Source organism: Prosopis cineraria, unplaced genomic scaffold, assembly GCF_029017545.1.
Source record: "Prosopis cineraria cultivar Desert tree isolate PC_DT_omini unplaced genomic scaffold, ASM2901754v1 PC9, whole genome shotgun sequence".
Lineage (NCBI taxonomy): Eukaryota > Viridiplantae > Streptophyta > Magnoliopsida > Fabales > Fabaceae > Prosopis > Prosopis cineraria.
This window is the reverse complement of record NW_026555340.1, coordinates 26,962,827-26,978,211: the sequence shown is the minus strand read 5'-3', so window position 1 is coordinate 26,978,211 and position 15,385 is coordinate 26,962,827. Positions and strand designations below refer to the sequence as shown.

Here is a 15,385-nt window from a genome sequence, read left to right as displayed (position 1 = left end):
TGAGCTTGACACTCGTCAACCATGGCTTCCAAGGATTTCCTTGATCAGGAACATGTGTAACTTGGGGTAAAATGATCAAACAAGAGAGCGACATGTGTACATTTATTGATCAAAGTAAAGATTTAACTGTCAATGGATATCTGAACGGTAGGGCAAAATTATTTCTGCTTTTAAAGCTCTTAATAAAATTATTTTAAATAAAAATTAAGAATATCAACCTTACGTAAAAATATTTCAAGATAGTTTTACTTTTTTATTTTTTTAAAAGCAGTAAAATCATCATTATTTTATAGGAGAATTATCATCAAATTTTACACAAAAAATTTAATTATTATAAAATTTATTAATAACTCTATCAATAATTTTAATTTAATTATTAAAATTATTAGTTTAATTATTAATAAATTTTACAAGTAATTAATTTTTTTACGGAAAATTTTAAATGTAATTCTAATTTCATTTTGATTTATTAATAAGGGCGGTATTTAAAAGTTCATTTGGTCCATAACTTCAGCGAGTCGATTAGCTGAGGCGTGAATTGCAACGCACGAAACGAATAGAATAAAGAGATTCATCTGATTCCGGATTTGCAAATCGAGCGATCCCGAGTCACTGAAAGGTTTCCTATGGCGACGGTGGGAGTGGAATTGAAGCAGCCGGAGGCGGCACCGGAAGAGACGTGCTCAGCGAAGCCCGCCAAGCAGGGTGAGGGTCTTCGCCAGTACTATCTTCAGCACATCCACGAGCTTCAGCTCCAGGTCCGCCAGAAGACCCATAACCTCAACCGCCTCGAGGCTCAGCGAAATGAGCTTAATTCCAGGGGTGATTTTTCTTGCTCTAACCCTAACCCTAAATTTGAAATTATTTACTTCATGTCTTCAAGATTTCTTTCGTTTCCGGATGTAATTGGCGAACTTTGCAATACAATCCTGGTTCTATATTTTAAAGCTAGATTTGATTCACTATGAAATAAGTATTTTTTTTAATGATATTGGAATGGGAAATTCTTCTAAATCATAGAAGTGTTGATTAATCTTTCACAGAGATTGTGTGGATGGTTGTTATTCATGTCACTTATAAATTCTTGGTTTTGTTTCCCTCTCTGCGCTACTTTCTCTTGTCTCAATCCACTGTTTGATTAATGCGTTTCTAACATGCATAATTGGGACAGTGAGAATGCTTCGGGAAGAACTACAGCTTCTTCAAGAGCCCGGATCATATGTTGGCGAGGTCGTCAAAGTTATGGGAAAAAACAAAGTTTTAGTAAAGGTGAGCAGATGGTGCATCCTACTATTCTCTCTTATTTGATTTGGGTTGTGTTTTTGAAGCTTTGGAATCTCTTTAACTGTGGTAACTTGCATCAATTTCTATTTTCTTTTAAAGACATTACTCATCTCTAGAAAAATTTCTTAGAATGTTGTTAGCTGCAGAATTGAAAATCTTCAGCTCATTTTTATCTGTGCACATAGTATAGGGCATCGATTTGAAGCCAACTATTAAGGCAGACTCGTGAAAATTGTTGTGTTTTAAATCTAGGGTTTCCAGGGGAGGTCAACACGACATATGCAGTCATTCTGCTGGATTTGGGAGTAAAAGTAAACGATTTCACCTACTGGCACAAAAATAGTCTGCAGAACTTTTGGTGCACTTAAATTATTAGAATAGGACGTGCAAGACAAATCTCCACCCACCATATGATGTTTTCATCCGTCACTCTTTTTACAAAATTTTAAGTCTAATAACCCAATTCACGACAGTTATCAGCAATGTCCCTGGAATTATGAACCTCCATCTTGTCTGTTATAGTTCATGGAACGATCATCACGTATTTTCATTGTTGTTGGTTTTGTTATACATTAAAGTATTTGTTTTTGAATCAATGTAGTAAGTAGACATATTCATACTTCCTATTCATAATGATTTTCTTTATCCTGCACTTGTGCCCATAGTAGGCGTGATATCTGTACTCTTAATTGGCAGCATAATTGGCCAAAAAAAGATGTTGTAACATAGGTTTTTTGACTGATTGATGGCATCTTTGATCATTTATGCAAGAAAACACCAAAATAGTTATGTCGAGGACCATGCTTCATCTGTTGTGTTCCCCAATATCAGTATGATTTTATCCCTTGGAAATTGTATTCGTTTATGCATGAGATCACCACTATAGAATGAAAATAAACGAGAAGCACTAATTATTTTTATTTTCTTCAGGTTCACCCAGAAGGAAAATATGTTGTTGATATTGATAAAAGCATTGACATTACAAAAATTACTCCATCAACCAGGGTTGCCCTCCGCAATGACAGTTATGTTCTTCATTTGATCTTGCCTAGCAAAGTTGATCCATTGGTCAACCTGATGAAAGTTGAAAAAGTTCCTGATTCTACCTACGACATGATTGGTGGCCTGGACCAGCAAATCAAAGAGATAAAAGAGGTTCTCTCTCTCTCTCTCTGTATAAGCATCAAAAGATTATTACATCTGTTTGGTTTGATGTTTGATATCTTTTTGTCCTTTTGTATGGTTTCTCTTTATGTATTTGATTGTGTACTGCATATTGCTCTTATTATATATTACGCAAACCATTGTAAGTGTTGCTTAATCTCTTGTTTGGCAATTATATTCACAGGTCATTGAGCTGCCAATCAAACATCCTGAACTGTTTGAAAGCCTTGGAATAGCTCAACCAAAGGTTTGTGTTAAAGTTATTTAAGAAATTATTAATACTTGGTTCAGCCAAGAATAGTTTCTTGAGTTTGGTTCTTCTCATGCCTACTTTTGTTTGATTTTTTGTTGACTCTCCTTCACATGCCACAGGGTGTCCTACTGTATGGACCTCCTGGTACAGGAAAGACATTGTTGGCTAGGGCTGTGGCACATCATACTGATTGCACATTCATCAGGGTTTCTGGTTCTGAGTTAGTTCAGAAATACATTGGAGAAGGTTCTAGAATGGTTAGAGAACTTTTTGTTATGGCCAGGTTTGTCCTCTTTACTCAGATTCCTTAATTCTCATTCATCTGTCACCCCACCCCAAGAGATCAAATAAAGATTGCTGTCATTGTGGGTAGAAGACAATTCTAAGTAAAGGCTTAATGTTATGTATGAATGAAATGTTGTGTGAATTTTGCTAAGTCTCGATATTTTTGGTCATCATTAGACATGCTTGGCTGTTGGCTTATATTTTATGGCAGAACAATGTTCTGTTTGTAGGGAGCATGCTCCATCCATTATCTTCATGGATGAAATTGACAGCATTGGTTCTGCTCGGATGGAATCTGGAAGTGGCAATGGTGACAGTGAGGTGCAGCGCACTATGTTGGAGCTTCTCAACCAGCTGGATGGATTTGAGGCTTCAAATAAGATCAAGGTAATATGCGATGCTTCAGAATGATGCTACAATGTAGTAACTACCAACTAGTAAAGGTGATTAGTTTTGTTTCTGTGCTGAACGTAGGAGGAGACATTTAATTACTGCACCCATCTCATTCATTTAAATGAAGACTTTCCTGCTACGTTCTGAAGAGAAATATGTAATTTACAGGTTTTGATGGCAACAAATCGTATTGATATCCTTGATCAAGCACTTCTGAGACCTGGGCGGATTGACAGGAAGATTGAATTTCCAAACCCTAATGAAGAGGTATGCATCAATACTTGCATGGTGTCATTTTCATGTACTTGTATTGAGGAAAGGGTGAATGCACTGCAATTCATGAATATTTCTCTCTCTCAAACATGATTTTGTTTTGAATTCCTGCAGTCTCGGTTGGATATCTTGAAAATCCACTCTAGAAGAATGAATTTGATGCGTGGAATTGATCTGAAAAAAATTGCTGAGAAGATGAATGGTGCTTCTGGTGCAGAGCTCAAGGTAGTGTTTCCCTCTTCTTTTGCATTTCATCTTTGAATTCTGTAGTGCGCTCTCATCTGCTATCTTAATAATGGTCCCTGTCTGAGCAATGGATGGTTTGTTTTCAATGATTACTCTAAGGAGGATTTACCTATTCAATCCTGTTAGCCTTTGTTATAAACTATCAGTATGCATGCTTGCTGAGAGGCTGTGTATTTTGTTCAATTGAACTAAAGCGTTAATTTTGAATAGAGTAGCAAGAGATTGAGTTAAATTTGCTTGATTATCATGACTTATAAGTTGTGACTGGAATGAAGGGTTTCCTAGGAACAAGCCTTGAGAAACAAAGGTTAGTTTGAACTTTGATCGTATATACCATCAACATATTTGGGATGGACTGCTCAATGGAGCTGCATTGCCCAAGCATTATATGTCTGAATTTTGAGCTGACGGAGGCAAGCATGACAAAACACTTCAGGGGCCTGTTTGTTTCAGGTTAAAAAAAGTAATTTTTAGATAGCTTAAAGAAGGGAGACAAAAGAATAAATATAGTTTCACAGTTGTAAAATTAGAGTGTCAGTTTTGTCTTTAGGGTAGTTGCATATCTAGATAAGATGATAGAAGACTGGTTGAGACGGGGGATCTTGTGGCATGTACTTCATAATAGATATATGGCGTGAAACAGTGAAGAGATTTTGTTAAGCAACTCCGTGACATGGGCATTAACTTGTCCAACAAAAGCAAATAGGATGACTGTCGAAGGATCCACACAAATGCTCTCTCTCTCTCTCTCTCTCTCTCTCTCTCTCTCTCTCTCTCTCTCTCACGTCCCACGTCCCAGCCGGTAAGGGCAAGTTTGATATGTTGTCTCTGCCAAATTAATGCTTTTCTTTCAAATTGCGTTCAACTGGAACTAACATTGAATTTTCTTATGTACTTGAAGGCGGTGTGCACAGAAGCTGGAATGTTTGCTCTGAGGGAGAGAAGGGTCCACGTAACGCAGGAAGATTTTGAGATGGCTGTAGCCAAGGTCATGAAAAAGGAAACCGAGAAAAATATGTCATTGCGGAAGTTGTGGAAGTGATTTGTATTGGCTATTTGAACACAGAGACATACGCCTTAGGCTTGTTCCTAGGTTCTATACTTCACGCCTTTTTCCACAGTGCTTGTATTGCTGAAGTTGTGCATACTCGCTCCTGATTCGAGTTTGGCATTTTGACTCATCATCGGATATTTTGCATTTTGCTTTATGATTCAGAAGTTACTACTGAGCAGTGATCCTTATCCGGGGAGCATTTAATCCCGAATGCGAACTAAGTCAAACGTACGGGTGGCAGGTAGGTCTTTGATTTAATTTCCTTGACTTTTGAGTTTTTGGGCCAGCACCCATCAGCACGTTGTTTATTTCTCATATCTCAAAATTTTCGAATTTTATATTTCAAATTTAATTTCTTCTTCAGTAATATATCTTTTTGTGTTAGCTTTCAATTTGTATTGCAAGCTTTTTTTCTACAATATCTTGAGAAATTTTACAAGGTTATTAACATAAGTTTTTTGGGGAAAGTGATATAAAAATTCTTTTAAAATATACAAATGATAATTAAATCTCTTAAAATGTCATAATTATTTTCAGATTTTTGAGAATCTTTTTGATATTAATATTTTTAGTGAAATGATTAAAATACTTTTAGTTAAAAAAAGGGTAAATATTAGTTCAATTTTAGTTTAAGCAATAATTATTTTTTTAAAAATTAGTGACTAGAATAAAATAAGCAATTATAATTTTTTTATACAAATTTTTTATTTATTAAATTTAAAGTGTTGTAAATATTTGTAATTAGTTTAGTTTAAGTAATGGTTGTTTTTCTTATAGAAATGATTAAAATGAAATAAATGATTATATTTTTTTTAACTTTATTTTAGTCATTATTAGAAGAAAATAGTCATTGTTTAAACTAAAATAATTACTAGTATTTATTTTAAATTGAGGGTATTTTGATTATTTTATAAAAAAATTATTAATGTCATAAAGGTTAAAGGACTTGAAAAAAAATTATGATATTTTATGAGTTTTGCTGTCATTTGCATATTTTATAATGATTTTTATGTTATTTTTTTCCTTTTTTATATATGTTTTCATATTGGTTTTGAATCCTTGCATGAGCAATGGGTTCATAGATAAAATAATGTGTTTATATTTTTAATATGTATAAGAGTAACAAATTATAAAAAAAGAAAAAAAAAAGTTATTAGAACAACTCACTTTTTTTTTAAAAAATATTATTACATTTTTAAATTTGCATAGTTTTCAAATCATCAATATTACACTGAAATTGGGATGTGCAAACAAAATATGCCATGTGAGGCGTAATCTGAAAAAAAAAAAAAAAAAAAAAGACGCCATGTGAGGGGTCTGCATAATATAATTGCGTGATATGTTAAGTATTATTTTTACCGTTTTGTTGGGTCTTAATAATTATTATTGTACTTGGTATTATTGTATACCAAATGTGTGAAATTGTTTTTTAATACTGAATTTTTCTCTTATTTTTAAATTCCTTATCATTTTAACAAATAACAGATCATGACACCTTTTCTCCTTGGAGTCATTTGTTTAAGATTAAAAAAATAAATAATTTTTAAAATTTTAGATATTTTATAAAAATATATTTATTCTATAAAATTTTTATAAAAAATAAATATTATTTCATGTTCGGTTACAATAATCAAAAGTGATTGTTAGTTAATTATTTAAATTTTATGATATCCTCTTTGTTTTATAAAAATGATTTGTTATTCAATTATTTTAAAATTTTACCATATTTTTACATAACCCTTTTTTTTAAAACATTTTCTTTCATATACTATATTAGAATATGCTTTTTTTTTATTTTTTTATTTTTAAAAGTTTAAACAGATATCATTAAAACTTACAAAATAATTGTTTCAAAAAATAAGTGATTTTTTTTTTTCTTAAATAAGCTGAAACAAATGAGCCTAAACTAGTGCAATATTAAAAATCCCATGCATGGTGTATGGTATTATTATTATTATTGAAGATGTTTTGGAGGTTATAAATATATTGAAGATATAATTTTATTTTTTTAAATATCTTCATTTATTAACAAGGTTATATTTATGATGATCTTGAGAAAACTGGCTAGTGGCTTGTTAATTGACCAATGGCTCTTTTATTAATAAGGTTACGAGGGTATACAAAAAGTCAAAAATTAAACAAGTATATTAGTTAATACCATAATGGGTATTTTTTTTTATAAATATGACGAAAAATAACATCTAAAGAGGACCAAAGGGAATATATAATTATCATGAACTTGAATCCCACAAAAATCTAGTGTTTGATCAATCAGAAGACATTGAGAGAGTAATGGAATAATTTTATGTAACATTATATTGTTATTATAACTCCTCATTTGATTATATTTATGCTAGTTAAATTGTTTTCACACATGAATGGAACCATCATTTGGGGAATAATAGTTAAATCCTAAAAAAAAAAAATAATGATAGTTGTATTATCAATTTTTTTAAAAAAATTGATTGCAAATATTGCTTGAGACATTTTAAAAACAAGATTCTTAATTACAAAGTTATATATAAAATTTAAATATTTTATGTATAATCAAGACTACCAAATTTATAATTATTTAAATTAATATTAACAATTCACTTATAAAAAAAATTGTTGATAAATTGACCCACTAGACAAAAAAATTTTGCGCTCAATTTTAAAAATTTAAAAGTATAATTGATTCACATAAATATGCAAGAAATTTATCTTTGATATAAAAATAGTTTATTATTAAAAATTTAAAAATTTATAAGAGATGTATTAATAATATTATATTATTAATAAATATAATAAATAAATCATACTATAAAATATAATAAATGTTAGAGTGTGTATTTAATTTGGTCTAATAACATAAAAAACAAAAGCCCTAAAATTGTCAAGGAAATCATTAATTCGCTGTTTGGCACTTAACTCTAATTCCTTTTAATATTTTTTCCTCTCATTTTCCTTTCCTTTTTTTGGCTGAATTTTTTCCCTCCCATTTTCATTATTGATTATAATTATTGTACGACTCAACCGCGTGGACGAGAGTCAATTCCTTATTGGAGGATCCTACGTTGGGTGCCACTTGGGTCGGAGAAATTTAATAATGATCACATCAAATCAAAATTGTTACATTTCACAAATTAAAGGATATAAAAATACAAGTGATTTCCTTTTTTTGCCCCCTTTTTTATTTTTTATCACAATTTGTTTTCTTTATCATTTTATAGTGCGTTCTCCAGTTTCCTTCATATCATTCCATCTTCAACAATGTCAAGAACTCAAACACAAACACTCCTCAACTTCTTCATCTTCATCAATTTTCAATTCCCTTCTTTTGCCGATGTTGGTACTGCGGCTCACTATTCTCCTCCTTATTTACGTATGTACCCTTCAGACTTCCCTAAACTAATTTACTGTATTTATATTCGTGATTAGATTATATCTAATCATATCTAATCAAGTTATGATATGTAGCGACCGGTTGCTACGGCGGGGAGGCTTTACAGTTCCCGTCCAGCAACCTGTTTGCGGCGGCCGGAGATGGAATATGGGATAATGGGGCGGCGTGTGGGAGGCAGTACTTGGTAAGGTGCATAAGCGCAGAGCAGCCCAGGACTTGCATTCCGCAGCAGAGCATTCAGATCAAGATCGTTGATTATGCCGTCTCCACCGTGTCGACTCCGTCGGCCACCGGAACCACCATGGTTCTCTCTCAGAAAGCTTTCCAGACCATTGCTAATTCTTCTGCTGCTTTCATCAATATAGAGTTTCAACAGTGGGTTTATCTTCTTCCTCTTCCTTCATCCTGCTTCTTATTTTGCAGCGTGTGATTGTCTCTCACTCCAAGGAGCAGCTCGCTGTTATTAAGATGTCATAGAACGTTATGCCCTCAAGTTTAATATCATAAGTGAAAACGAAACAATTGAAGTTTTATAAGAATTAACAAATCTAAAACTTCAGGATGTTTTTTTAATCGTTTTTGACGCAACCTGAAAATATGAATGTATATCTTTCTGTGCAGGGTCTGATATATATAAAATTAAAAGCTGGTTATGATTAATTTGCTGTGGTCTTTTGGGAGGGTGAATTGATAAAGCTAGAGGAAGATGATGATGAGAAGAAAGATCTTGGTCGCAAGAGTTATTGTCAAGTGTTTTGGAACGGGATTGGCGATTATTTAATACTGAATTAAATTTCTTGTTTTTGTAATTTTCTTGGAGACTCCCCATATTTCTACGTTCCCGTTTTAAATTCTTATGGGAAGTTTCCTATATGCTTTCTGGCTTTGAATGCTTCTTTGGAAGTTATATGATGCAATGACTTGTATTATTCCTAGCACGCTTGGAGTCAAAGCACGTTATTCCTACCCCGTTTCCCTTTTGCTACTTCAGAACTGACACATAAAGAGATTCTCTGCCTCTGGTCTTTCTTGGTCATCTTAACCGAAATTTGCTAACAACCAATATCATGTTAGGATTAGTACTAATATTTACGTCAATTTATAAAGAGAAATGACCTTTGATAAATTACTATTTTTAACTTTCCCTTGTTCCGGAGAAGACCCTTTAAAATTTGTTGAATTTAGAAGTGATGGTAATAATTTTGATGTTTTTGGAACTCCGTATATACTGTTGGATTCATACTCAGAAGAAAAAAACACCGAAGGGGATAAAATTCTTCTATTTATTGCAAAAAATCATATGCCTGTTACAAAAGTGTATCAGCATCAGCCATTAGGGGAACCGGCTTTAGAGATCTTTTCAGAACTGACAAACAAAAGGTGATCACCATCTCTAATCACATCTAGATCATCAATTTCAGCTTCATCTCTGCTCAGTATCCTAGCAGGGGTGATACCAAATTTATTAGCTCCAATCTCAAGTAGCTCCTTAAAGCTCCCTGGTAGAAGCACAATTTTTCCTGCAATTTCGACCTTTTCAGGGCAACTGATTGTTACCCTAGGTTGGAAATTTCCAGTGTTCTTCCCAATTCTTGCAAGCCTTCCAACAGACCTCTCAGGAGTTGCAGTGACAGGAGTTGGAGCCTTAGGCTCCACGATAGTCTGAAAAATAGCCTTGATTTCCTCATGTCCCTGTTGATCTGCCAGAGCTCTTGGTTTCCAGCCATGCTTGTCTGGTTTGTCAACGTCAGCCCCTTGATCCAAAAGGAACTTCACAATCTCTACACTGCCTTCACAGACTGCAATATGTAATGCTGTGGTCCCATCATAATTCCTAGAAAGTGCTACATCTCCTCCATGTCTCACTATATCTTTGAGCAAGCTCAGATTATTCTGTTCAGCGGCAATGCATGCAAATTGACCCACATCTCCACATTCTAAGTTTGCGCCATTTTCTACCAACAGCTTGCTCACAGACTCGTGTCTGCCCACTACAGCCTCCCATAGAGGGACACTGCCATCATAATCTGCATATGCATTAAGCTATCTTGCAAGTTGAGGACTACTTCTTATGTCTGTTTATACTCCAGACAGGGTTCATATTGGTTTGTCTTGTTACATACTATAACATTATTATTAGTTCAAAATTATTATTCAAACTTCATTTGGATCGTTCCTTTTAAAATTTAGATAACCTTGAACAGTAAAAAGCATGGGATTAGGGAAGTAAAAGAAGAAAAGCAGAGGGCCAAGACAAGTTACCTCTAATGTTTGGATATGCGCCATGTTCCAAAAGAAGAATGACATGGTCCAAACTTCCTTTGGATGCTGCTATATGCTGAAAATTCAGGTAGAGATCAACAAGATTAGTGAATCTAACCAAATGAAGGAAACAGGAAAGAATGATTCACTTTGTCATACCAAAGCAGTCCTTCCTTTGTTGTCAGATTCATTTGGATCCAAGCCCCGATTCAACAACTGATGCAACAGCCAGTCATCTCCTCTTAGTGCGGCAAAGGAAAGACTAAGTGGTAGGTTCACCCGACCACTAGCTAGCAAGTTCTCTGTAGTCACTAGAATTCCGTCCATAAATGGGTCCTTAAGTTCTTTCAAATGCTGCCACAAGATCCCCCCCCCCCCAACCCATAGTAAGCCCAGTATCTCAATGATAAAGGAAGACCTGAAGGGTGTTATAAAGTTAGGCAGACCTGAAGGAGATTATTCATGATTAAGTTCCCATCTCCCACGTTGGCTTGAATAGCATTTAAAAATACGGTGCGGTTAAGCCTCAGTAGCTGGCTCAATCGCTTGGTTCGAACAGTGAAGGGTTGTAGCCTATAGCAAAGCACTCCAATCTCGCCAAAAGCATCACCATCTTTTGCCTCGCCTACGAGCTGCATCAGTTATCATCATTGATATTCATCCAAAATAACGCAGGTTCAAGCAAATAAAGTTCGATATTTCAGGTCTGTTCAAGTAATTAGACTTGCCTCTTCGGCTCCATTTTTCATAACTAGCAGGTCCTGTTCATGCAAGCGTTAGAAACCACATTTTGTAAGATAGATATCAAAGAAGGAATTCTCAGACGTAAGTTAAATAACTACCACAGCACCGGTGACTATAATATAAAGATCAGTTGGTTCTTCGTTCTGCAAGATAACGTCTTCTTTTGGGGGGAAATACTCTGCTTTCATCTCTGTTACCTATGCAAGTTACATAAAACGTACCCATTTAATGCAAAGCGAAGAAAAAATTTTCTCAGAAGAGAGAGAATTCGAAATTTTCCTGACTGAGATAGAATATTGCGATTACCAGTTGAAAAAGCAAGTTTCTTGAAACCCCAGAAAACAAGTAGACATCATCCACCACAGAGTAAAAAAGATTGCGTGAGATGCTTGATCTGATGGCCTTGGGAAGAGTATCGAGGCTCTCGTGATGCTGCAACCCCTCTGAGTCTGTTCTGAACCTCAAGCACATGTGTTCAAGCATCTGATCTTTCAGACGAGCAGGCAAATGGTTCCTTTCCGCAAAATTTGAGGCAGCTTGTATGGTATCCCTCTGAAAATTGTATACCAAACTTTAAAAACTTCACGAACTTCCTAATGAATTCCTAAGAACGGACTTAGAAATGCACAAGTTTCTCTCAGATAAATCAATTTACTACAGCAACATTCCCAATAAAATAATTTGCTTACAAATCTACTGGTTCGACTTGTGCCATTGACAACCAAGTTGGTCATATTACCAATCAAATATGACGTTAAACCCAGATTGAAGAACATGTAAAAGATGTCAAAGACCATCTCTGACGCATTAACTGGATGCAAATCGCCATAGCCAACAGTTGCTAAAGTAGTGATAGACCAGTACATGGAATACACATATTTTGTATACAAGCTCTCTTGATGGAAGTCTTCCAATGATAGCCCGATCCAAGTCTGCTTAGGATCAGGATAATGTGCAGCAATATAATAGAAGAAGCATCCAGCTAAGTGAACAGCAAAAATGGTAACCTGCACGTACACATTAATAACTCAATTTACTAACTGATAGAGAACTTGCACTTGATATTAATATAACCACAGCTCCAAGCTCAGAAACGTACACAGATAAGCTTAGCACACCGAACCAGGAAATAGTTATAGTTTATGTCCTTCTCCAGTCTGCTCGGAACCACAATAATTGGAAGTTACAACTGGGAAGTAATAAAAAATGGTCGAACCCAATCAAAAAGAATTTAGATCAGAACTAGTTTTATTTTTGGAAGAAAATTAGCATATTCTTATAACCGGTTATTAGTTGTTTTGAATATATGCTTTCACACTAATCCATATATATGTTGTGTGCGTAATGAATGAGGCTTGACATTATGGCGAACAGATTGAGTACATACCTAGCAAACAAGGCACTAACTCTTCGAATGCGCCAGAGGCGAAGCATGTTGAAAGGTCCATAGGACTCAAATGGCGAGATGGGAACCTTGCGAGCGAGCTCCGAAGGGATAATGGAGATGACATCGAGGACGAACCAAGTCTTGAGATATCTCACGGCAATGGTTCTTCGGTCTTCAACCAAGAGGTAGGTGACTTTGTCAATGTAAGCGACGAAGAACGTGAGAACTATATCCACAGCGAAGAGCCCATTCGCAACATTGTCCGTGATCGAGAGAAACCCTACTGGCTTTTCAAGAAATCCGAACTCAAATGGCGATACCCATGCAGTGTACCCCACCAGAATAATCAGAAAGTTCTCCCACAACCTATATTTATTTATGCCCGCGTTCATATAAAATAAAAATAACAGATAATATATATATATATATATATATATGATTCTTTTTCTAAAAAATAAAAAAAGCTATTACATGATAAAATTATATTTATATATATATAATATGTCTACATGTTTTTAAGATTGAAAATATTTAATCACGATAGCATTGTGTAGGTGTTAAATAAAAAGTGTACCGCTGTTTTAGGAGTGATTTTTTTTAATTGTTTTAGTGATGATTTGATATCGTGTTAGTACAATAATTATTTGAGGTCATAGGTCTTTTTATTGTCATTATAGAGTGATTATCAGAACTTTTTTATTTTTGGTTGGTAGCGAAAATGTTGCCAGTAATTCTGTAAGATATCAGCGCTAGTTCACCGATATCCACAAATATATGCCCAGCCACAGGCAAAGATTATCAAGAAAATACATCTCTATATATCTCTAATTTTTTAACATGCAGGTCGAAGAATTCACTCATATCTAAATGCCGATTAGGAAAAAAAGAAAGAAAGAAAGAAATTAAAATCCATGAGAAATCGTAGTAACAGAAGAATGCATGGTGATGAGGATCAGGCAGTTCCGATTATAACAGAGAAAAAGATATCAGGATGGAACTGATTGATTCTTGTTGAGAAAAGTACGTGAAGGCATGCATGAAACCCAGAAGGAAGAGGAAGAATTTGACAGAGAGAAATTAGAACCTGTAACGACGGTCATAAGGCGAGATAATGAAGGTCTTGAGGCTCCTTCTGGGTGCATGGGGGGCTCCGAGTGAAGGCAATATACCAGTAGAGAGGCTTAAATAGTTGGCTTCTCTTGGCAGTTCTATCTCCGCCTGGTTCTTCATCGAACTTGAAAGCTAATCGCTTCTTCTGGATTCTCTCTTAGCTTCCGGATCTTTTTCTCCTCCCACAATTCAACACCAACAAGATTTGCCAGACGAGAGAACCCACTATATATGTGTTTTCCCCTCTGCAGTAGCCCCCTTTACTATATATATCTTCAGCAATTTTTATTGTGTGCTTCTAGCTAGTCTCGTTGCTTCTATCTATATATAAGCTACCACCTATAAATATATCACACATTCATCACTAAGATCATTTCCAATTCCTGCCAATAATTTTCTTGTGTGTTAAAGTACGATATATCTTCCTTTTTTATTTCTTGCTTTTGGTTTCGAGAGTCACTTTCATTATCGTCTTTGATTGTTTGCTATATGTAGAATCCACCCTTTTTCTGTCTTGCGCATTTTTAACTTCTTTAAAAATAGAAGAGGTTATCCTATATATTCCTCTTGTTTAAAGATTGCCTCCGCTGCTGCTCCTTTCAATTCATTGGTTTGTCACAAAGTAAAATTAATTTTTTAGTTTCCTAATTGTCAAGTTAATTAATTAATTGTCTAACAATAGAATTATATACATATATAAATCCACGTCGACTCGTCTTTATTTATTATCACCATGCAACGTATAAAATCATATCATTTTAAAAATGTGGTCTCTTTAAGGTAAATCAACGTATCAGGAAAATAAACTGTAACATTTTATGTGTTATTTATATATATATATATATTTAAAAAAAAAAACCTCTACCCTTCTTTTGGAAGAGTGCTTTGTTTTTCATATTATAAAAAAGAAGAATTACGTGTTTAAATTGTTTTCTTAAACAGGAAGCAAAAGTAATTTACGAGCATCTTAAAATTTTGCCAAGATTACTTAAATATTATTATACAATTTAAGTAAAAAATAATAAATATATGTGAAGAAAAGCTCTCAAGAAATTAATACTGATGTTGATATCTGAAAAAAGAAAAATGAAGGTAAGGGTTCTCATAATACAAGGTATTGCATGCCTAATACAATTTTTCAGTACAGTATATGATTGGTGTAATATTTATACGATAAGTAGTGCAATATACATAATATTAAATTAGTTCAGTAATATTAATATTATACAACACTTAAGAAAATTCAGAAACCATGCATGGGATGAAGACACGTAGCATGCTATGCTTTAAATTGCCATGCGTACGTGATACTTAATAATAGAATAAAAATAAATTTTAAGAGAACCATTATTTACAAGAATATATAATAGTATTTCTCTAAATTGATCAAGTTATGTAGTTCTTAAGAAGTATTCAATCATTTGAAGGAAAGATGATTTAAAAACAACTCGGCCAATTTAATCACAACAACTTTCGAATCTAATCAAGCAACCTGAAGACTCCGTCGTGTGATCTTACATTAGTAAATTTATTTTAAATATATTT

General features: G+C 34.0%; 3 protein-coding genes across 4 annotated transcripts; 2 read left to right on the top strand and 1 right to left on the bottom strand.

The window, feature by feature from the left end:
- The first annotated feature begins 510 nt into the window (after positions 1-510).
- On the top strand, positions 511-5,082 carry LOC129320335 (26S proteasome regulatory subunit 8 homolog A). The gene is made up of 9 exons (XM_054965739.1): positions 511-822; positions 1,172-1,269; positions 2,215-2,439; positions 2,633-2,695; positions 2,821-2,984; positions 3,217-3,373; positions 3,548-3,646; positions 3,767-3,877; positions 4,800-5,082. The coding sequence occupies exons 1-9, from the start codon at positions 627-629 to the stop codon at positions 4,938-4,940; spliced, it is 1,254 nt and encodes a 417-aa protein (XP_054821714.1). The 5' UTR covers positions 511-626; the 3' UTR covers positions 4,941-5,082.
- LOC129320336 (EG45-like domain containing protein) lies at positions 5,052-9,303 on the top strand. Its single transcript, XM_054965740.1, has 4 exons — positions 5,052-5,193; positions 8,165-8,316; positions 8,412-8,712; positions 8,959-9,303. The coding sequence occupies exons 2-4, from the start codon at positions 8,205-8,207 to the stop codon at positions 8,963-8,965; spliced, it is 420 nt and encodes a 139-aa protein (XP_054821715.1). The 5' UTR covers positions 5,052-5,193; positions 8,165-8,204; the 3' UTR covers positions 8,966-9,303.
- A 282-nt stretch (positions 9,304-9,585) lies between these two features.
- Positions 9,586-14,148, bottom strand: LOC129320936 (potassium channel AKT1-like). 2 transcript variants are annotated; one of them, XM_054966622.1, is made up of 11 exons: positions 13,815-14,148; positions 12,731-13,096; positions 12,443-12,500; positions 12,033-12,350; positions 11,650-11,895; positions 11,442-11,540; positions 11,328-11,360; positions 11,046-11,231; positions 10,759-10,953; positions 10,600-10,675; positions 9,586-10,364 (listed from the first exon to the last, which is right to left on the bottom strand). In XM_054966622.1, exons 1-11 carry the CDS (start codon positions 13,958-13,960, stop codon positions 9,664-9,666), a joined length of 2,424 nt encoding a protein of 807 aa, XP_054822597.1. In that variant the 5' UTR covers positions 13,961-14,148; the 3' UTR covers positions 9,586-9,663. The 2 variants fall into 2 exon arrangements, with proteins under 2 accessions (XP_054822597.1, XP_054822598.1); XM_054966623.1 differs by having other exon boundaries at positions 13,755-13,953.
- Positions 14,149-15,385: the final 1,237 nt, after the last annotated feature.